The 24,157-nt window shown below is 35.2% G+C and overlaps 1 protein-coding gene across 5 annotated transcripts in view; it reads right to left on the reverse strand.

Moving 5' to 3' along the window:
- Positions 1-981: 981 nt before the first annotated feature.
- LOC149922992 (uncharacterized) overlaps positions 982-24,157 on the reverse strand; it is a 41,950-nt gene continuing 18,774 nt past the window's right edge. For 3 of the 5 annotated variants that reach the window (XM_090163277.1, XM_090163280.1, XM_090163281.1), the window contains exons 3-7: positions 22,146-22,295; positions 9,186-9,262; positions 3,903-4,108; positions 2,016-3,259; positions 982-1,443 (exon numbers count right to left, since the gene is read on the reverse strand). In XM_090163277.1, coding sequence (XP_090019403.1) covers positions 2,313-3,259; positions 3,903-4,108; positions 9,186-9,262; positions 22,146-22,295 — 1,380 coding nt within the window. In that variant the 3' untranslated portion in view covers positions 982-1,443; positions 2,016-2,312. The remainder of the gene's footprint in view (positions 1,444-2,015; positions 3,260-3,902; positions 4,109-9,185; positions 9,263-22,145; positions 22,296-24,157) is intronic. The other 2 variants (XM_090163278.1, XM_090163279.1) reach the window with 2 other exon arrangements.

Genomic DNA, 24,157 nt, shown 5'->3' on the forward strand with positions numbered 1-24,157 from the left:
GATCTTAAGTAAGGTATATTACTATTTACAAGATCAGGAGATCGTTTACAAGGCAGATTACCATTTAGAAGATCGTCTATAAAGCGCATTTTAGGCCTTCATTTACCATATAGAAGATCGTCTAAAAGGCAGATTTTATTCTCATTTATCAATTACAAAATCGTCTATATGGCAAATTACTATTTAGAAGATCGTCTATAAGGCAAATACTATTTAGAAGATCGTCTATAAGGCAAATTACTATTTAGAAGATCGTCTATAGGGCAAATTACTATTTTGAAGATCGTCTATAAAACACATTTTAGGCTTTCATTTACAATTTCGAAAATCGTCTAAAAGGCAGATTTTATCCTCATTTATCATTTAGAAGATCGTCTATAAGGCAGATTTTATCCTCATTTATCATTTAGAAGATCGTCTATAAGGCAGATTTTATCCTCATTTATCATTTAGAAGATCGTCTAAAAGGCAGATTTTATCCTCATTTAGTAGATCGTCTATAAGGTAAAAATTACTATTTAGAAAATCGTCTATAAGGCAAATTACTATTTAGAAGATCGTCTATAAAGCAAATTACTATTTAAAAGATAGCCTATAAGGCAAATTAATATTTCGAAGATCGTCTATAAGGCAAATTAATATTTCGAAGATCGTCCATAAGTCCGCGAATTTAGATCCTCATTTACTATGTAGATTTCCATTTACCATTTAGAAGATCATGACATTACGTTTATGCCCATTTAATATATAGAAAAGACAAATAGCCATTTTTTAAAGAATATTAGCATATTTTCCATTTAGGATTCACTACAGCGCAATAAATACTAATTAGGTGTATCGAAATAAAATTTAAAACAAGCCACATTGTTCAAAAATTTCATTTTTTTAATTACACTTTATAATCAATAATAGTATAATTATTATTACTATTCACTTGTGAAAATGAAAAAATGTACAAATGAAGAGATTTTTCGTCTCAAGTGTTGTTGTTTCATTCACTTTAATGAACAATCATTAAAATTGCGTTTATATCTTGTATTGCTGAGGTTTCTATATATTTATTAGATCTACAGAAGCTAATAATCTCTACATATGATAACAATCTCAACAACGCCGTTCGGATTAAATCTAAATCTTTTCCCCGCAAACTGGATTAAGCGTCGATCCGCGGCTTCCAAGGATTTCGAACCTCTTTTAATCCGTCTGGCCATTGAGGGAATTATTGTAAGGCTTCGCCCTTATCCTATCTCGAAAAACAATCGGTACTTCTTGCGTTTGAAGAAACGCGAAATGTTTAAACAGTCGTTTTTTTTTCAGAGACAAAATAAAAACACAATCGTAATACAGAATTATTTAAAGTCGAAAATTTTATTTATTTACACGAAAATTTGAGTGGAAAGGAACCCGTGAAAATTTGACTAGAATGAAGTTTATCGAGAGCATCTGTGGAACGAAACAAAATAAATATGTTAATTATTAAAATTATCTAGCTTAATTTGTTCTTTATTAGGAATATTACCCTTAAGTAATTAATTTAAAATAACGCGATAAATTTTAAATTTCCGTACCTTAATAAATTAAAACTGTGTTTCTCCAAAAAACCTTTTTATGAATAAATTTAGCTAATATATTATGCAACTGAATCCCGGACGAATTTAAGATACGTGTTTAATTTATACTTTTAAAATTAAATTAAACAAACTGATTAAAGCAAAATTTATACCGTTAATTTAAAAAATATATAATATATATTACAATATAATATATAATAAATCAGGTTACCAGAATTGAAAGCAAATTTGCTTATATTTCAAAAATAAATATAACATAAAAATATAATATAATATATTAATCAGATTTCCAGAATTGAAAGTAAAAATTTGCTTATATTTAACACCTGAAGTAGATAACAAGTCTCTTAGAGATAAAAATTAAGATTTCTATTATGTATTAGGGCCTAACTAACTGAGGAATTACAGGGTAATATTCGAGACGAAATCGTGAACGAAACTTACCAATTAGGGCACCCTCGCGAAATGCTGATAATATTTCGATGACTTGAGTGTTTCTTTTGATTGGATAGCTTCGTAGTTTGAATTCTACACGGACACATAAACGAGGATACGGAAAACGCGTACGAGTGTCTAGTCCATATGTTTTCTTTCGCTTATATGGTCTATTGGGCGATAGTTCTTTTGTAGAACGAAAAAGGGAGGTTGGGGGCCAAGTTGAGGGTTTTTATTTTATATTACATAGACGATTAAATTAAGAGGAATTAAATATAAATACGCGACCATGTCCGGGTCCAATCGTTATTCGACTTGCACTGGCGTGGGCCTGACTGGCGATATCGTGGGAGGCGGTAAAGTTTGAATGGCCGAAGCGGCCTGGATGGGTATAGTAGGTATGGGAACGTGGATCGACGTCATGGCGGTCTCCTTTCGCCGCTCCAAGCCGTTCACCATGTTCTCGATGCTTCTGAGTTCGCTGGAGACCACGGCGGTCGGCGAACCGGCCGTGGAAGAGGTTCGCGACAACGCCGACCCGTCCCGACTGAGTTCCGGCGACACCGCGCTGCCGCGAGAGGGCGCCGGCAGAGTGGCGGGGGGAGGCGACGGTACCGGGGCGGCGACTCCGAAGAGCGTGGCCGCTTCCGGCCCGGTACCGCGGGGAAGATTGTACGGAGAGAAGCGATGCTTTTTGGCGAAGGCCGACAACTGCGGGTCGCCTTGGAAGGCGGCTTGCATGGCGCGAGTGTTCAGGTGGCGGTATCCGAGGCCGGCCGCCAACGTCAGCTGCGCGTTGAAGAACAGTCCCGGGTTGATGGTCGGAAGGCCACCCCCGATCGGAGGGCCGCCACCCGCCGCGGAAGAGGAGGTGGCGGGCTGCAAGGCGGCGCCGAACGGAGACGCGAAGAAAGGCGAGATCGGAAGCTGGGGCGATCCGGCCGCCGCGGCCATCGCCATCGGGTTGAAGAAAGGCGAGCCTCCGCCGCCTCCCGGGTAGAACGCTTGCGGGTAGAAGTAAGGGAACAGGTTGGCCGGGTGATTGTGGCCCGGTAGGCCCGGGAACATCTTCAGGTCGTCCATCATGGCCCGGTAGCGGTCGTTGTTGATCATCAGGGCCCGCCGCTCCTCCTCGCTCATGTCGTCGTCGTCCTTCAACGAGGATTTGTCGCCGAAGTGATGCTCAGAGTCCCCGTTAATTTTTCGCTCTCCTCCTGCTCGAGGAACTGTCATACGAAATGAAATATCGGAACCTTTAACGTAAACTTATTTTATTCTACGTGTTCAACTTCGCCTTCCCGCCTTTATTAATACGCGTCTGGCCTATTTCAATTCGTAGTTTCCTTCCTTACTACAATTTTCATTTATAATCTACTAAAAATTGGGTATAATGATTACGTTTCGTGGCAAATTAGAGTTAAAAGGTGTTTAAATACGTGACGCGTATTTCCTTAATTGTAAACGAAGATTTGATTGAAAGTAACGCGGTTAAAAAGTTAAAAACCATTACATTTCGTAAACTATATTAAAGCTAGCTTCGCGTCTAAACTAAAATTGTCCCCGGATTCGAAATAAATAAGCGCTAAACGAACTAAAAGACAAATCTTAATAGAATTTGTCACGCCACAGCGCCGTTTTTATAACAACCATTAAAGATCTTCAACAAACACCAAATATTGTAAATCCCCTGGTAGTTCGCATCGTTACGGTACGGCTAAACACCGCGGTTTGTACACTTCTACAGGCGCTGGTAGGCTAAAATGAAACGCGAGTTCACTCAATTTCGATTCATTGTCAAAATGATGGTTTTGGTCACGCTCTGTCAAACTAGCTGTATATTATTGTTCTTAGCGCTATTAACGGATGCTTAGAAACGGGCGTATAGTGCGAACTCACCTTCTTGGTCGCCGGCGGTCAAGGCCGGGCAGAGATCGGCGGCTCCTCCCACGTCCACCCTTTCGTCGTCGTCGCTAGAGTCGTCCGCCACGTCCAGTTCGTGGATTTTATTGGCATCGGCGTGCATCGACTTGGAGCCCGGCCTGTGGTGTCCCTGATGCGCCGAGTTGGCTTGTCCTCCTTGGTTCATTAGCATCGCTTGGCGCCTACAACGGAATTAATTACGAGAAACATATAAATACTGTTTAGATTTCGTTTCCAAATCGACCAACGTCATCGTGACACGCCGCCAGAATATCGCCGTTATAATAATCATCTAACTTGGCAATTAAGTAAACAAACATATATATGTAGAGATAGTGTTTGTCATTCGCTTCAATACCGCTACACCTGTATTTAATTAGAGTGTGGGTCTGAATCAAAGTTGTCGGATTTTATCCGTATTGCAAAAATATCACTTTTCTCGAAAAAACGGACGTAATAATTGTAAATGACGGTAAATTTCTGTAAATAATAATTAAATTAAGGGTTTGGAAAACACGAAAACAAATTTATTTCAAAATAGTAGATTTAAATTTATTATTTACTATTTTCTACAATTCTACTTATTGTATTTATACCATAATGTTTTTTACCATTATTTACCAATGAGTTTTACCACCTGTTAAATAACAGTTTGGAACGCAGGTTTTTATCAATTCAAAAGGCATGTCAAAATTGTTTCGATTATAGTTCCAATTGCGAATTACAATTACAATTACTGTTCATTTTCTGTGTCGTTTTTTAGAGCATAAATAATTCATTGTGAACAGAAATTAAAAAATTTTAAATCCATAATTAGGAGTAAGTTTAAATTCCATATAGCATATATTATTATTTTGTGAATATAATCCGTTTTTAAGTCTTATTATGAATTTGTTCATTCAAAATATGGTCTTCACTTAATATATTTAAGAAATTTATGTTTCTCCATAATTTGGCTTTTATAATGATTCCGAGATGGGAAGTAAAAAATTTCACTTTTTGTTATTAATTATTTAATATATAGAAGCAATTTAGTATTTTTCCATAATTTGCTTTTCATTATGTTTTCTCGAAGCGTAGACACAAAGTTCACATTTTGTTATTATCTTTTAATATATTTAAGTCTTATTTTCTCATAATTCACTTTCCATTATGATTTTTAGTCACGTAAAAATTATTTTCGACTTTTTTACCGAGAATAAAAAACTTGCATTTCGATTTAAGTTTCTAATTCCTTCGATTCAGAAAAAATACGGCCAATTATCAATCATATTTGTAACCCGATCTGAAATCTCAATGCCATGATTCTGACAACACTAGTAACTACTGTCAATTTGAATTTGTGCCAAACTTCGACGTCGCGTTATATAATAGGAGAGGAGCCCAAAATCTGCATGGCAGCGAGTCGCGAGTTTTTAAACCGAAACAAGCCCCAAAAGTAATTAATATATAATATATTGCTATATTAAAAAGCATTTTTATCTGGCGGATAATATACTGTTTTATTGTATTTGGAATGAGAGCGAGCGGCAGACGTAAGCGGGGGAACCTTTTTATTTGCTTACAGCCCAAAATGTATGAATTATTTATGAAGTTCCTTATTTCCGAAGATCTAGCTCCCTCTCTCCATATCGGGACTAAATTTGCATACGACAACCAGGTATTCTTTCCCTCTCTTTTATTGGCTTCAAATTCCCCCCAATCTCCGTCGCTTTCAATTAACTCTATACCGAAACGGTTGGAAAGCAACCCTTAAAATTCACATTTTCAGATTGGGTTGGCAAATGGGACATTCGTTATAGGTAATCTGGTAAAACGTATTACCGGAACAAAATAAATGGAAGAAAATAAATGTTTAGGTCCAGCTAGAATCAAGTCTTGATCAAATTTGAATTTTACGTTCTGTAATTGGATCAAATATAAAAAAATCGACGAAAGTCGAATACGAATAAGCCAAAACTTTGGTATATTTGTTAATCAAATTAAATCAACCATATTCATATAAGGTATACTTTATTCTAGTTTAAATTTTTAAGGTAATGTCGAAAGTTAAAATATCAGAATTTTTTCGTAAAAAAAAGACCAATTCTAATCAACATTTAGAAAAAATAACACTTTTAGATATTGGAAAGTAATATCCAAAATGTGGTAAAATTACACTAACGGCTCAAATTGTTCTTTCATCATTTGAATGAAATTTCACGTAAAATTAAAATGTGGAGAAATTTTTTAAATAATTGTTGTCCAACTTTCGGGGATTTTATTTTAGAGATATATTTTACTTTTAGATTATTTTTGAACATTAAAAAAATGTGTTTTTTTTTAAACATTTGGGAGTGAAATTTAAAATATTAATTAACTATTTATAATATAATGACTATAATCCACCATATTATAATGACAAATACATCTAAACGAAGTACGATGACTTAATAGTACCTTAAATAGGCAAATTTTTCAAAAACCCCAGCGATCCAAAATTATATAATTAGCATTACGGCAATAACAAAAATAACCATCGTGTTTTGTTTATGGATTAATAACATATATTACATCAACCAGAAACACCACTATAAAATACCTAAAAATAAAGTTTTGGCCAGAATCCGGTTGGTCGTATCCACCTCTACTTACTATAGTCTTTAAATTCGGGAAGAACTTTAATAGATAAAAATAAATCTCTAAAAGATCCACGTTCAATTTGGCGGGCATACCTGCACATAGAAAAACGCGCGATTCAGGCAGGTCCACCTTGACTAGAGATGGCTGTGGGCGTACGAGGCCCACCTATACGAAATCCCCTCAACAAATCCCGCCCATGTACTTAGGCCTTATCAACCAATCGCAACCTCAGAAATGGGTGGCTATGTTATAGTTCAGGTAGAAAACTCGCCACGAAAATGGTTCCCAAGCACGCAAACCTCGCGGAGGGGTTCGGAGGCCCCCCGACCGAGAGAGGCTACCTGCCTCTGCCTCTAGGTAATCCCGCGCTTTTTCCCCGACACTCGTAGCTGGCTGAGATGAGGCACGGCTGGTATTAGAGGGGGAAGCTAATGAAAGGGGATACGAAGCCCCCCGTAAGACTAAATTGGACTAAAATGAACAGCTTCGAAAAATCGTGTGGTCCGCTTTATCGAAGCCTTTTTGCACTCGCATGCGTGCTCTGACCTTTGCCGTTTTACTCATCTCGCTCTCCCTGCGAGTGTAATAACACCTTTTTAGACTGCTATTTTCCATTCCTCGAAATACGCCAGAGAATGGAGCCCGCGTTTGTAACAGCTCATCCTCTATTCTTTTTCCTAAGTATATATTTTTATATTTTTTCCACGACTAGACTAGGCTATTATTTTTAATAAATTATATCCTTTTTTTTCAATTGCTGCTCATTGAGATTAATTTTTTAACAAACTTTTATTTTATTTTTCTAAATAAAACGAGACTTAAAACGGTTTTAAAAAATTAAAATTCACAATTTATTTATTTAAAAAATCCTACGTTTCGGAGGAACTATTCCTTCTTCTTCAGGGATTTTTACAAGTCTGACAGTATAATGGTAAAACTTTGGGACGAAAAAACATATAGTGGCTACTGTTCTATATAAAGCGCATAAATGTTTTTTCGTCCCAAAGTTTTACCATTATACTGTCAGACTTGTAAAAATCCCTGAAGAAGGAGGAACGTAGGACTTTTTTTTAAATAAATAAATTGTTAATTTTAAAACCGTTTTAAGTCTCTTTTCCTTTAGTTTTACACAAAGTGCTTCTCTTAACTTTTATTTTTCTAAGATATTTTCAGTGTTATTAGCATTTCTATCGCAAAAACTCTGTGTCGTTAAGCCGACTTATAAATAAAACAAACACGTATTATTTTTTTTAGTCTCTTTCATCGTAATAAAAAACTAAAAAGCGCTGACCTTTTAGTCTGTATAGTTTAAAAAAAAAACAGACCTCTCATAAGCTGTTTAAGCCCAGGAGATCATTTAGAAATTAAGCAGGGGCTACGTCAATTTGACCATTAACACTATAACGAGAGCGCAAACCAATAAAGCATTTTGGCAGAAAATAAAAAATACATTTCGAGCTAAGTGCTGATAATAACAACAATAATGAATGGCACCCAAGTCATTAAATTCTTTTGCACCTTTTTCCCAAATAAGCTTTTGTTAATTTGCTCTAAAAGCGCCGCTGAAAAAAAAATTAAAATGAAGGTTTCCCGAGAAATTTCTCCAAGATGGCGGCCACGGTTAATAGGCGGCGCGTGATGGGGGTTAAAGGGGAAAACGCTACCTTTCCAGTATAGAGATGATGACGTAACTCGAAAGCTGTCTATACGATATATCGTATAAATATAAACCCATCTAAATGATAGTTCACCCTCCGAAAAATGTTATATTTTTTTAAAAGCAATTCTAGCTTAGTTTCCGCCCAAAATTCAATAGCTGGGACAATTTTGGGGCCTTAGGCGTTGCACCCGACACGTGACTAGCCTAAGGTATGACTTCGGGGGGTACTAGACCCCAAAAAGTGGATGGAGACGTCGCTGCCTTAATTACGCCTTAACTGGGTCCCTGTTTCTAGTTTCACTATTATTACCTCATTTTTGGGGAAATGAGACACACTTTTGGCGCCGAAATAGCCACGTCTCTGTTCCACGTGGCGCGATTTTTAAAATCACCGAGTGACCCGCAACTACGTCGTGATTAAAATAATTTCCAATTCATCCAACGAATTTACTAGATTAGCGAAATACGACATTTTGGGAGGGGCCTTCTATTTCGTCCCCAAAAATTTCTACCCATATCGGAGATAACTTCTTTTGTCACCGTCACATAATTCCCTTTAGTCAGTGGGTAGTGGTATCGAAAAGCGTCAAGCCGGTAAAGTTTGTACATCAATTCTTAAATCGCGACTGCCAAAATGAAGTTGCTTTCGAAATTTTAATAAGGTTTAACGGGAGGGTAATATCTCGCAATTTGGCCGCCGGGGGGAGCGCTTACGGTTGTTTTCGTCTATATTGGGAGGGTTTTGAGAGCGAGCTAAACGTCGTATACATACGCGATGAGTTTTAAAGTAATGAAATTTTGAAAATTAACGACGAGCTTAAGATAAATGTCCCTACACGGATTGGCGATATCAACTATGTTGGCGACTAAATTTACTAATTGCGCGATATATTTGTCGTTTCGGTGTTTTGGGGCGGTTATATTTATATCGCGGTAGAGGGCGGGTTTATACGCAAATGATCGTAATATAAACTTACTTCTTTTCTCGCCTTCCGGCCCCTGTGTCTCGGAAACCCTTGGCAAACGGATTGTGGTCGATTTTCAGTTGAGTTATCTGCAATCAAAAACGAAATAAATTGTAATTACCAAATGTACATATCGGTTGAGCGTTTTTCAAATTATACAACGAATAATTTAGGATTTTTTTAATTGAATACTGGATTTATAAGATTATTTAGGGAGCTAACAGTTCTACGTCACACGACGTCACCCATGCTTTTTCCTATAGGCGATGGCATAAATTGCTAGAGGTCGGGGACGGTTAATCATTATCCATGTTTAAATTAATTTTTTCGGGAAAAAATGTAAACAAAGAAATATAATATTTCGGAAAATGATTAAAAAACATGTATTATTCGTAAAATTTGAGCTTTTTATCGAAAAAAAACGTCGTTTTTCCGATTAATTTTACAATTTTATAAAAAAATTAATCGGATAATACAGAAATATAAATTATTTGATTAAAACGTTTTACGAATAATTTTGAGAGCTTTATCTATTGAATAAAAGTTAGCCATCCCCGACCTCTATAAATTGCAAGGTATATACTGGGTAAAATTTCTTTCGGGAAACATTTGAGCGCCATCAAACGGTTAAAGCCTTTACAAATAGTCACGTGGTTATAAAATTGCTTTAAAGTTTACCGTTGAACAGTGACTTCTAGCTTCATGAAATAAATCTTTAAAAGTTTAACTTTTAAAGAAAGTCATACTTAAAATTTTGGTGTAAGGTATATTTTTAAAGTTTTATACTTTTTCAATAGAAAAAAGATTAATTTGTTAAACTTAATTTAACGACGGCTTGGACGTTAGTATTATTATTGTGATAGTGATGTTAAGTCTGTCACTAGAAAATTGTAAAAAAATGAAAGACTTAGAATAGAACACGTTTTTAACCTAGGTTTAGTGAAGCAGCCCCTATGTTTTGACCACGGCCAACCCCGATCGCGAAAGCGCGTTATAGAAGTTGGCAGTGTTAAGACGAATTTTTAATATTTTAAAAAGTTAGGTACGACCAAAACAATTTATGCTATCGCCTATTGAAAAACAATTCTACCCAACATGGCGGCCACAGACAAAGCTACGGAGTGTTAGTTCCCTATTAGTAATAGTTTATTGGCTGAGCGACTAGTACACCCGAAATAATCTTTGGTGTTTTTCTGTCCTAAGTACTGACGTGATAATATTTTTAGCAATACATGCTTTTTGAAATGTTTAAGTAGACACCTCTAAGATATTTTATTTTGTACAAAAATCGTATAAAAGGTTCATTCTTTGAATTTTAATAATAAGACTCTTCTTTGTTTGACTAAAATTGAAGTGTAGTTTTTTTCGCATAGGCAAAATAGATTACTTGTATTAAACTTTTTTTTATTTAGTAATTTAAGATTAAAGTGTAGTTTTTTTCGCATAGGCAAAATAGATTACTTGTATTAAACTTTTTTTATTTAGTAATTTAAGATTAAAGTGTAGTTTTTTTCGCATAGGCAAAATAGATTACTTGTATTAAACTTTTTTTTATTTAGTAATTTAAGATTAAAGTGTATTAATGTTTTCCGAAAATATGGGGGGAAATTGCGTAACATTGACGGATATAGGGACTTGGCAGCATGACGTATATAATACGTCACCCATTGTTTTTTCTAATTGGAAAAAAAAGATTACCAGCATGGCGGCTATAGCCAAAGGTACGGCGTGACGTCATGCTGCCCAGTCCCTATTGTTGGTTTGAATGTAAGTTATCTTGGCCATAATATAACATCCTTTGGTAATGCCAATATACCGGGTGTTTGAAATGGTTATTGCAAAATTTGAAGGAGTTGTAGGGGGTGATTTGAGAAATATGCCTGTTTTTGTCCCATTTTCCTACGATGAGTTGAAAGAGCGCCAGAGAGCTTCAAAGTGTGGCCTACTAGCCCCTGGAAGTAGGCTGCAGCCAGCGCAAAACCAAGCAGCAGGGAAACGCGAACATTAAGGTTTGGGTTCGTGTGATAGGTAAAAAAGGACTTTGTAAACAAATCGAGGTAACCATCGTAAAAAAGTGAACTTAAACAGTATTTAAAGTCCCTGCTGCTATCTATCTATATTTATTTTCCTTTTGGCGTACAAATCCGTTTTATATCACGGAGGAAACCATTATACAATGGATTCGCAGGAATTTACAATTTTTAAAGCGAAGTAATAAAAACATAATAGTTCATCACTTAAAGTCATAAGGTAACCAGACTAACCAGAAGCAGTATATATATATAATACAATAACATATTTACAAAATTATTTACAAAAAGAGTTAAGGCTCTACACACATCCCAGCACTACATTAGGCTGCTTAGTTGTGCGTTTGTTGCAGCCTACTTCCAGGGGCTAGTAGGCCACACTTTGAAGCTCTCTGGCGCTCTTTTCACTCATCGTAGAAAAATGGGTGAAAACAAGGCATACTTCTTAAATCACCCCATACAACTCCTAAACATTTTTGTATAACCTTTCGAAACACCCTGTATAATTAGTTACGTAAAGGATTACAAGAAGTAATCAACCCTTCTCTTATAAATCATTTAAAATATCCCGTATTACAGAATATAATTATATATTCACAATATTCTCAGATTCAAATTCCCTAACTATTCCTTGTTTTCCCTGACCATTTACGTTACTTTCTCTTGACTTTTTAAGGCCCAAAATTAAACAGTTTTGAACTTTTAAATTTGTCAGAAGTTAATAAATTAAGTTCAAGTTCAAGTTCCAAGTTCAAGTTTATTGAATTTTTCTATTTAAATACAAATGTGATGTAGGGCTAAGTCATTGTTAAATCCACTTTCAAGGATCTAAATAACAAATTTGCCATAGATCTAGAATAAAAAAAAGTGTCAAGATTAAACTGAATTCCCTGACTTGTTTGGCCCATTTTTCCCTAACAAATTCATATAATTCCCTGACATTTCCCTGACTTTTTTTAACCATTTTTAAATTCCCTGACGTGTGGTAACCCTGTATTTTTAAAATCGCATCTTGAGCCCAAAAGAAGGAGCTTACATAAAAGAAATAATTGTAAATAAACACGAAGCCATTTTTATGTATGGAGAGGAGGCAGAAAGTGGAAAGCATCTTGCGCCGACGGAATCGGACAATTTACATTAATCGTTTCTGATTCTGAGAATCGCGTCTGCATGTTTAACGATGTATAATGAATACTTAAGGGAGGATGGTCGCAAAATGTTCGGAGTTGCAAAAAGACTGAGAAGGTCCCACTCCGCTAAATTATATCACATACCCTCGAAAAAAATCATAAAAATAATAGCCACGAAATATATTCCGAGAGATGGCACTGGTGTTCGTCGCGTTAATTTAACTAGGCGGGGGAGGGGCGCGGGACGGCGGGGACCCCAGAATCGGCGCCTTTCCGTCGGGGACGCGTGTGTGGCGGCGGACTACACGTCGAAATATTAGTTCTCACTCTCTCCGCGGGTCCCCCTTTTTGGGCCGCTGTCGTAAACTTCTTTCTTTTGAAGAACTCGCTAACAAGCGCCGAGCGAAAAAGATTAGGCCGCTCCTTTTTAAAGTGGACCCAATTTGCCCCCGTGCCTTTTTTACACGTTAAGAATCGCTTCTCGCTTGTTACGCGCGAGGTTTTTTTGGGGGGGAATTTTTTGAATTTCCTCAACACCATTATCAACTTTAGTAACGTCAAAGTTTTAGCTCTAAATTGGTCAACTGGTCCTCGGCAATGGCCAAACGTATTCACTCCTAATGTTGTTCAAGTTGCCACATTTTTTTCACAACCAAATTGCCTGACTTTTCCAGGTCTTCCCTGACATCTTCGGAGATTTTCCCTGACTTATTTTGTGCCAAGATTTTGAATTTTTTTACCTATATTTTAGTAAAAGTTGTCTATTTGCAACCGAAATTAAATTCCCTGACATTTTCCTGATTTTTAGTCTAAACTTTAAAAATTCCTGGATCTTTAATCTAATTTAAAAAATGCCCCGACTTTTCCCTGATCTTTAGTCCAATTTAAAAATTCCCTGACTTTTCCCTGATTTTTAGTCTAAACTTTAAAAATTCCCGGGTCTTTAATCTAATTTAAAAAATTCCCCGATTTTTCCCTGATCTTTAGTCCAATTTAAAAATTTCCTGATTTTTAGTCCAATTTAAAAAATTCCCTGACTTTTCCCTGATTTTTATACCCATATTTTCCAGGAATTCCAGGTACCGTGGCAACCCTGTTGTTCGAAAGGAGTGCTGTTTGTACCTTTCTGCGTTATGTTTATCAGTGGAAGTGCCATCTTAAAACTGGCAGAAAATTGTAAATAAGCGAAAACCTTTCGGCGTTAACTTTTAGATTCGTTAAAAATTTACGGAAAATTATTCCAGGTATCGTAGAAATTGTAATTTTAAGATTTAACAACATATTTTTTTATCATCTTTCGATTAAATTCCGTTTGAATTCCATGAATCAAACTCTAAATTTTATTTCGACATGTCAATTTATGTATAATCTGAAGTATCCATTTACTATACTCTTGTTATTGTACCTTTCGTAAAAAAGAATAGCGCAGCTCCAACATTTTTTAAAAAATAAGTAATTTTTACTACACCGTTATATGAAATAAATACACACTGTAAATTTTCAGGAGAAAAGTACATGCCTTAATTTTAATGGCTTAGATGTTGATCATAACGCTTCTCATAATAAGTATAACTCAATGTAATCTTCGTACTTTACGTAATCTTCGTACTGCTACCAGTAATAAGTACGTAACTTGAAGTAATCTTCGTACTTAGGGCTCGGCGTTCGGATAAAAAAAATTGCCGTTCATTTCTGTTATATCCATATCCGAAAATTATCCAAATAAAAACTTATTTTGTTGCGTATTAAATCGTATAATAATCGCGAATAATATCCACAAATAAACAGTTAATCAAATTTTTTATGATTAATAGAAATTTTGGAATTTAATTTATCCATTTCCCGAAGCTATCTCGCAGGGCCGGATTAAGACTTTATGGGGCCCTAGGCCCTAGTTAATTTTGGTGCTTCCTCAATTTATAATAGAGAAATGGAAGGAAAATTCATTTTGCTGCCAGATTTAGTATGTCGTCAGAGAATGTGACAATCAAACGTTTTTGGTTCATACTAAAATTACTCCGGAAAATATTTTGTGAAAAGCAAATGATTAAAGTTTTGTACTTTTGTTTTTTTCGAACCCTCTTGGTGCCGTTTGTAGGCTTGGTGCCCTAGGCCCAATCCTATTCGGCCTATTAGTTAATCCGGCCCTGCTCTCTCGTAATCGGTGTACGTAATCTTCGTACTGCGCGTACTCTACGCGTAATCGGTGTCAAACCAAACTAGTGCTGAATACTTATCTTTTAAGAGATATATAATTAACGTCTGATGACAATTAAATTTCATCTTGCTAAAACCTTTCACGAAAGACTGCCAAAATTCTAGCCACTGCAAAATTCTCACGCTAAATTGATCGTTGTAGCAAGACCTGATATCCCCTTCCCAGAAACCCCCCGTGGGCAGCAATTGTTCCAAATGAACGGTGTTGGCAATTTGGACACGGTTCGTCCACCGTTTCTCGGAAAAAAGGGCCAGAAATGCCAAAATGGGGTCCCACTAAAATTCCCACAAAAGCGCCAGAAAAGGGATTTCAGGAGGCGAGAGGACCCGCGCGGATTCGGCGCCGTCCGCGACTGAACTCGGGTTCGGCGACGGCCAGGCGCCAGCCACAATACACCGAGCTCTTCAAAACACAGCCGAGTGTGTACGGAACCCTTGGCCCTATTTTGACATTCGACGCGAAAAAAACACGCCTCTACGTAAAGGCTCCCGGCCGGTACAGTTTGCGTACGTCCACGAACCAAAACGAAAAAGGGTAGATGGAAAATACGAGACCCGATCTTAATCTATATTCGAAGAAAGGTTTTTTCTTTGGCGTCGCCGTGGAGTTCGCGGAGTTGGCCATTAGAGACCTCGCTTTGAAACAAACTAACCCGCCCGCCGCGGTTTCACGTCGACGTACGGAACTGCTCGGAACGCGTGGGGAAAACCTTCGTGTGAGGCGTTTCAATTTTGACGACAATTTCATTTATTTACGAGTTTTTCCGTTGCTTTTTCTCGCGATTCTTTACATTTGCTTTTAAGAGTTTCGGCTCCCCCCCCCCTACAATCCTCTCCGAGATGAAAGGACTAGCCGCCTGCGCTTGTATACTGCATGATTAAAGCTAAATTCAATTCCCAGTTTTATCCCACCGCTGGTCATCCCCCCCCCCCTTTTATGCATGTTCAAATAAAAGCTAAAGTGCTCATACGTACAAGAGGTCCTTGTTTCGGAAGCCCCTTTTATGACACTTTAGCCGCCAAAGCGAATGTTTGTTTTTGCTTCGTTTCGCTATTTTACTTTCTTTTTCGCGCGTCAAATCTACAAATACAGAGTGTTTCCTATTTCGGATTACGACGAACGGAGAATTTTGCTAATACCAAGAATACCTAAGGTTCGACATTCGTTAAAATGAATTTAGAAATCTCTAAATCCGGGCGAAAATTTGTTCCAAAATCTCTATAACCACCTACAAAAACCAAGTGCAGGTTAAGTTTGTACCCTTAATCAATTAAATCATCATCAAGGTGATTAAATCATGTTTAAATCATCATCAAGGTGATTAAATCATGTTTAAATCATCATCAAGGGGATTAAATCATGTTTAAATCATCATCAAGGTGATTAAATCATGTTTAAATCATCATCAAGGTGATTAAATCATGTTTAAATCATCATCAAGGTGATTAAATCATGTTTAAATCATCATCAAGGTGATTAAATTATGTTTAAATCATCATCAAGGTGATTAAATAGATTAAATCATGTTTAAATCTCGAGTTAGTTACTAAGCTGATTAAATCGTGATAAAAAATAATTATATTAAAAAATTAGATCGTGATTAAATGGATTTAATCACAATTAACTCAATTAATAGATTAGATCGTGATTAAATCGATGTAATCACAATTAAGTCAATTAATAGACTAGATCGTGATTAAAACGATGTAATCACGATTAAGTCAATTAAAAGTTTAGATCGTGATTAAATCAATTAAACGATTATATCGTGATTAAATCAATTAAACGATTATATCGTGATTAAATCAATTAAACGATTATATCGTGATTAAATCAATTAAAAGATTAGATCAATTAAAAGATTAGATGGTGATTAAATCAATTAAACGATTATATCGTGATTAAATCAATTAAAAGATTAGATCGTAGTTAAATCAATTAAACGATTATATCGTGATTAAATCAATTAAAAGATTAGATTAAACAATTAAATCAAGATTAAAACGATTAAATCAAGATTAAAACGATTAAATCAAGATTAAAACGATTAAATCAAGATTAAAACGATTAAATCAAGATTAAAACGATTAAATCAAGATTAAATCAATTAAACGATTAGATCGTGGTTAAATCAATTAAACGATTATATCGTGATTAAACCAATTAAACGATTAGATCGTGGTTAAATCAATTAAACGATTTGATCGTGGTTAAATCAATTAAACGATTATATCGTGATTAAATCAATTAAACGATTATATCGTGATTAAATCAATTAAACGATTATATCGTGATTAATTCAATTAAAAGATTAGATCGTGATTAAATCAATTAAAAGATTAGATCGTGATTAAATAAATTGAAAGATTAGATCGTGATTAAATCAATTAAAAGATTAGATCGTTATTAAATCAATTAAAAGATTAGATTAAACAATTAAATCAAGATTAAAACGATTAAATCAAGATTAAAACGATAAAATCAAGATTAAAGCGATTAAATCAAGAGCGCTCGAAAATCAAATCAGCCTGTAAATAATTACAACTACATCAATAAGGAGCAAAGCTCGCAGGATTAATTAGTAATGTTAGCTTAAACAAAGTATTAAAATTAAACTAGTATTTCTAAGAAATTTTATTAAAATATTTATATTTGCTAAAATCAATTTCTTGAATAAAAAAGCATTTTTACTGTTTGAAATCGTAGAATTCATAAAAATGGTCCCGTAAACATAAAGAAAATTTGGTTTTGGAAATATTGTTATATTATCTTTTTACGTTACAGCCAAAAGCCTAATCACAAGAAGTGAAATAGACCAAGTTTTATACATCGAAATAGCCCTAAAATACCGCTAAAGACAAACTACCCAAACTAACAAACAAAAGAATAACTTCATTTTTACTTCTATACCTTAATATAATTCGGTCTTTTACCCAAATTTAAATCCCATAGAATAAATAATCAGGATTATTTTATCATTCAAATTTTACGCAAAATTAATACAAAAATCTAATTTGAAGGTTTGTAAAATTTAGAGGTCGGAGACGGTTAATCATTATCCATATTTAAATTGATTTTTTTCGGGGAAAAAATGTAAACAAAGAAATTTACCGGTTAATAATTTGGAAAATGCTTAAAAAACATGTATTATTCGTAAAATTTTTTATTGAAACAAACGTCGTTTTTCCGATTAATTTTACAAATTTATCAAAAAATTAATCGGATAATACGGAAATATAAATTGCTTGATCAAAACGTTTTACGAATAATTTTGAGAGCTTTATCCATTGAATAAAAGTTAACCATCCCCGACCTCTAGTAAAATTTACACATGGTAAAATTGCCAATTTTAAATTATAGTTCAAGTTTTTCATCATCCAATTTAATTCCAGTAGTTTAAATGATAAATCAAATGTACACTGTAATTAACTATCATTTGACCAGTCGAGCGTTTTAAAGGAGGTACCGAATAAATACTATAAATTTTATAAAAATATTCGTGGCAGTTCACTCCCGAAAAATGAAAAAAAAAAACCCGTGAAACAACGCGTAGGGTCTCTATCTGTAAATTAATTTTGATCGAAATTACTTTTTCCAGTTTCTTGGCGAGATAATTTGCTCCAGCCATTATATCTACCGTTTTGGCAATTGGCACTCGTCTGGCGACTCTTTTCCTAATTAGAAATCTAATTATAATGGTACCTTACTAATAGGACATATTTTCGGATGGGGGAAAAAGAACGGATATTTCAGGATGAAACGCCATCCCAGATTCCACTTCGCCTTGTTATAAAGTCATTAGTGGATATTATTTCAGAAATCTAACGATAGTTTTTTTTCATTTTGTCTCCGTGTGGTTTTTTTGCAATTCGACATATTTTCACACTCGAAGACTAATATGTCAAGCGCGATAAATGAAACTACTAGGTAATTTGAAAATTAAGTAAAATTTATCAGATTTAACCCTTGTGGTTTAATAAAATTTAGTTAAATAACATAATGATACGTTGAACGGTAACGAAAACATCGCGTTAAAAATAGAGGTCAGGTATGATTAACTTTTATTCAATAGATAAAGCTCTCAAAATTATTCGTAACACGTTTTGATCAAGTAATTTATATTTCTGTATTACCCGATTAATTTTTTGATAAATTTGTAAAATTTATAGGAAAAACGACGTTTTTTTTTCGATAAAAAGCTAAAATATTACGAATAATACATGTTTTTTAATCATTTTCCGAAATATTAACCGGTAAATTTCTTTGTTTACATTTTTCCCCCGAAAAAAATCAATTTAAACATGGATACTGATTAACCATTCCCGACCTCTAGTTAAAAATTACCTTTACACTGTTAATTATTTAAAATTAAAATATGGTTTTGAACTAAACGTCATTATGACCAGCGCAAATTTGAAATCCGGTTTGCGGGTTTAAAAAATTCTTGTTTACACGATTCGAGGTGATAAGAATGACTTTTATTTACTTTGAAGAAAAGCAAACTAAATTAGACTTTGCTTGATTTCATTTTTGGGAACCCCCCTCCCGTGTTTAACGCGAAAATGGTCCCGCCTTAGCCATTACATCAGGGTTAGCGAAGGTAATTTCGGTATCCGGTTTCTTGTAGGATTCTACCAGCAAACGTGGCGGCCATGCAAACTGGTCTACGAGCAACTTTCACTATTTTTCAACTTTTTTTCTTATTAAACATATTAAAAAAAGTAGTACGAATCTTTGTACGAACGTTTTTAATGCCCCCTGGGACACGTAAACGGTACTACATTAAAATTTATCCCGAGTAATTTGTCTTAACCTTGATTTAAGTCTTTAATAAACTGTTAAAGCCTGCAATTAATTTAATTTTTTTTATTTATCTTTACAACAATTTATCTCGAAATACGGGGTTTCGTTAGAGAAATCTGCATTTTTGAAGGATTTTTTTCGTTCGAGGTTTTGTTCTCTGAGCGTAATTAACATTCATTGTTTTGGCGTATTAATGCCAAGGTGGCCTTTCACCTTTCCCAAATTATACGTTAGCGTTTTCTGTAACAAGCGACTTCGTTTAACCAATTTTCGCATCCTTTCCTACAAACCGGTTTTAATTAGAAATGTCGTTAGACGCGAATGTTTGCGTGAAATATTAAAGCTGTTTAGCTGAGAATTTAGATTTGCGGCAATTTTTGTGGACGAATCTCGCTAGATTCGAAAGCCCGGCACAAACTCAATTAGGGCTCTCAGTACGTCGGATTTAACTTAATTATATCTTATATTTCCTGGAATTAAGGACGGATTTTTGTTTAAACCTTATTTATGAAACGGTGACTTTTTTGTCTCGAAATTGTTGAAATATTAAATTTGAAGCCTACGCGGTTCTATTTATAAATTGCTCTCCAGCCGTACTAAAAAAGCTGACTTTAACCCACAGGGTTACCACTAATTTTTCAGATTCAAATTCCCTGGTTTTCCCCGACCATTTCCAGACATTTTCCCTGACTTATTTTAAGGCTAAATTTGGCATTTTTAACAAATATTTTAGTAACCAAAATGAAATTCCCTGTCTTTTCCTTGACGTTTTCAATAGTTCTTAAAATTCCTTGACTTTTTCCGTAATTTTAGACCTATTTTCAAATTCCCCGACTTTTACCGTAATTTTAGACATATTTTCAAATCTCCTGACTTTTCCCTAATTTTAGACCTATTTTCAAATTCCCTGACTTTTTCCCTAATTTTAGACCTATTTTCAAATTCCCTGACTTTTTCCCTAATTTTAGACCTATTTTCAAATTCCCTGACTTTTGAAGATTACCCAGGTATTGTGGCATGTATACGGCTATAACAAAGTCCCAAATTTCAAAGATACATTTGTAATGTGAATTTAGCAATTTTGCTGACTTGTGATTCTATTTTAAAATAGGAAATATTTCGCGGCTAAATAAATTTTTCTATTCTATTGATCTATTCATCAAAGTAAAAATATGAAGGTATTTATCTTCTTAGATTCTATTTCTAACAATTCGTAGTTCAATTTAAAAACTTAAAAGGTAGCCTAAAAACCACGACATCCGTAAGATAAATCTTAACGGGAATATAACCTCCAACAGTGAAGACAATAAACAGTCCAATATAGAGTTTGTGCTACCGCAACTGGACTTACAACATTTTACGTTATACTGCCTAAGCTGTCATCAAAGTTCTGGCAGCAGTGTTCGGCAGGGGGCAAGACAGTTTGAGATGATTTTATATAAAGATCTATTAACTCCGTAACAAACCACAACGCAGCGCCAAAAATGTCACAGAAGAGAGGCGACAACATTGGAGCCCTTTGGGGATGGCGACAGAAATACGAGGGGTCAAGGTACGTTAGATAACACATAGTGTTAAGTTAAAAGGTACCACCTATGGACTGCATTTCATAGGTGGTACCTTTTAACTTAACATTGCTTATACTAGGGTGATTCAAAAAAATGCAAATATCGAAATGTTTTGGTGCACATGGATTTTCTTGTTCATTTTGATGAGAACATGACCCACGAAAAATATTAAGTAAATTCATTAATATTTAGGACTGCCTCAACGAGGTAAAGTTTTACCACTATGAACTAACCCCTTTGTAAGCAAAAATCAGTTATGCCACTCAAATATTTATTTGAACGAAAAATTTAATATTTATTACTTATTTAAGTTTTTAGGGTGTTTATCATAGAAATAAGTACCGGTACACAATAAAATATTTGGCAGAAAGCCCCACTAAACCAGGTCATAACTGCTGAAAATCAACAGTTAGGGCCTGGTTTTGTGGGTATTTCTGCCAATTATTTTATTGTGTACTGGTACTTATTACTATAATAAACCTTGTGTAAACTTAAGTAAAAAATAAATATTAAATATTTCGTTCAGTTAAAGTATTTGAGTGACATAATTATTTTTTGTTTATAATGGTAAAACTTTAGCTCATTGAGGCAGTCCTAAAATATTAATGAATTTACGTAAAATATTTCCTGGGTCATTTTCCCACCAAAAAGAACAAGAAAATCCATGTGCACCAAAACATTTCGATATTTGTATTTTTCTGAAACACCCTAGTATATACTAATCTCCACCGCTCTTCGGCTTTCCGTTGCTACGCAACTCGTTTTGAAATTTGAAATATTTAGGCTTAGTTTCTCTATTCGGTGTTATAGTCGCGAGCCAAATTTCCCGCACGGTACTGATGAGTCCCAAATAGGACGAAACCGGTCTACCGTTGGAATTTCTGGCTATTTAATTTAATTTAATTTTCAGTCGAAGATATATTTGGTCCGAGTTTCGCGTCTTTTTGTTTGCTCGAAGACCTATCGGTACGAGCTATTAGTAAGTTTTTAAATTTCTTCAAATTGGTTTAGGGTTTAGCTTTATTATCCCTTTTAATAATGGACTAATCTACTTATTCGCTAATTTTATCATCCTTTAGATAACACATAACCAGATTAGTTACGATAAGAATAACTTAAATATCGCTCTTCTTTGTGATTTTAGCAATATCTTATCAATACTTTTTAGTCATAGTTTTAGAAATCTTAAACATTAGACATTATAATGCGTAACTTGGAATTACCTTTTCGTTCTGGTAAGCAGTGACGGCGATGAACTCTGTCTCCTTGAAGACGTAGGTGCGGAAGGTGCTGTAAGGCAACTTGAGGATGTCGTTGGCCCGGACCAAGTGGAAGCGAGGTTGGTACTTGTGCATCGAATTCAGGATGGTCTGCTTGTGAACGTGAAAGAAAAAAAATAGACGATTGACTACCGAGAAATGAGAGGGCTAAGAATGAACTTATCATTTATATTGATTATTAATACCAGGTATGGTCATGTATTTGAAATGCTTAAGACCGGGCTATGAGGGAACTCATTCAAATTAGTTATCCCGTGCCACACCACTACCAACTTTTTAATATTTAGCACCAGGAAAGGAGTAGCTCCAAATTGGCAGTAAAATCTAGGAGCAACAAACACAGCACCCCACAAAAGGAGAACGCAACCCGTCAAAACTCTTCTAATTTATTGTGTACAATTTTCATTGGTTAGACGCTTTATCGCCTGCTGCCGTCGGAAGGGGAAAATTAGGAAATTGTCTTCCTCCCCGCCTATAAAACGTTCAGCGTAAAGGTTCGTCCATTGAAATTTGTACACAACATTGTGTTAGCGAGTTAAAAGGCTAGCTGCGTTTTCCTTGTGTTTGTTGCTCTTAGGTAAAATGCTCAGGGCCAATGGCCAGGCCTCATACAACTAATGGTAACCAGATTTCCCAAATATTTCCCGGTTTTCCCACCGATATTTCCCTGATCTTTCCAGGTTCACGATAACCACAATAAAAACTAAGATTTAAAGATTAGCTCATTTCATGATTGTCATTTAAACTAAATTGGTTCCATATTATCATGTAAAAATGCTAATAAACTCAAATATTATTATCATTTGTGCAAAAGGCTAGATATATTTTGTATAAGTATACTTGTGGATGTAAATTTGTAGTCATTACGGAAAACATTCTGAACCCTTATAAATTTCCCTCATTTTTCCAAAAAAAATGGGAATTTTCCTGATATTTCCCTGACTTTTCTGTCGACCATCGAATTCCCTGATATTTCCAGGTTTTCAAGGTTTTCCAGGTCTGTATGAACCCTGGTGGGGTACCGAGGGGTTTGTGGCGCCCAATACACAATTTTTATGTAGCGCCCCCGATGTATGTCATAAATCAAATAAATCAGGAATAAATATTCATTTTTTCCTCACATATTACGTCGTTAGTTCTGTTCTACTGATAATAATATACTGATTAAATTGTCAACGAAATCCTTCGACCAGGGCCCATAGGCAGATAAGGAGTCTGGGCCCCCTTTTCACGCGCTGCATTTACTCTTAACCCTGGAACTACGCTGTGCCTGAATTTCCCTGATTCAGCGTAGAAGTCTGAGCTCTACGGTTATATTACTAAATAAAAGCTCTTAACAATCGTCGACTAAATACGCGATAATTATGCAACATTGCGATTTAAGGCTGCGTCCGTAAACTGCCAGGCACAAATTTTGGTAATTTTAAAACCAAATCTTCTACCTAGGAATTTCTCCAATATAAATAACGATTGATATTACAGATTTATGCCTTCGAATACAGTAATTACGGTCACTGGGGGGCCCCTTCCAAGGATGGGCCCCTAGGCCACGGTCTATGCGGAAATACGGCACTGCCTTGGACAGAGTTCTGTCATTAAGAACTTTAAGAACTAAACTCTACGCGAGCATTATTTCGAAACGTCGAATGCGTCTAAAGTACCTTTAGGAACATTTGAATAAAAGCAACGTATATAGATGGAATAATTTTAGGCCTTTTGGCGCTTTAGTTCAACAAGCCCCCTCTTCCCACCTATCGGTCAGGGCATTATACGGTCGATTTCGAGTTACTCTTTTGCTGTAAACAGTTGGTTGTGATGTAGCACGGGTCAACTTAGAACAGACCAATAGTTTTAGCGTACTAACGCAAAATTCTATTCCATACGCTTTTTTTAAGTAGTTAATTATATTCTATTTCCGTACCATCACAGACAAATCTGAGCAATAACCGACCGCG

This window comes from Leiobunum rupestre, chromosome 11 (genome assembly GCF_980474605.1).
Source record: "Leiobunum rupestre chromosome 11, qqLeiRupe1.1.hap1, whole genome shotgun sequence".
Classification (NCBI taxonomy): domain Eukaryota; kingdom Metazoa; phylum Arthropoda; class Arachnida; order Opiliones; family Sclerosomatidae; genus Leiobunum; species Leiobunum rupestre.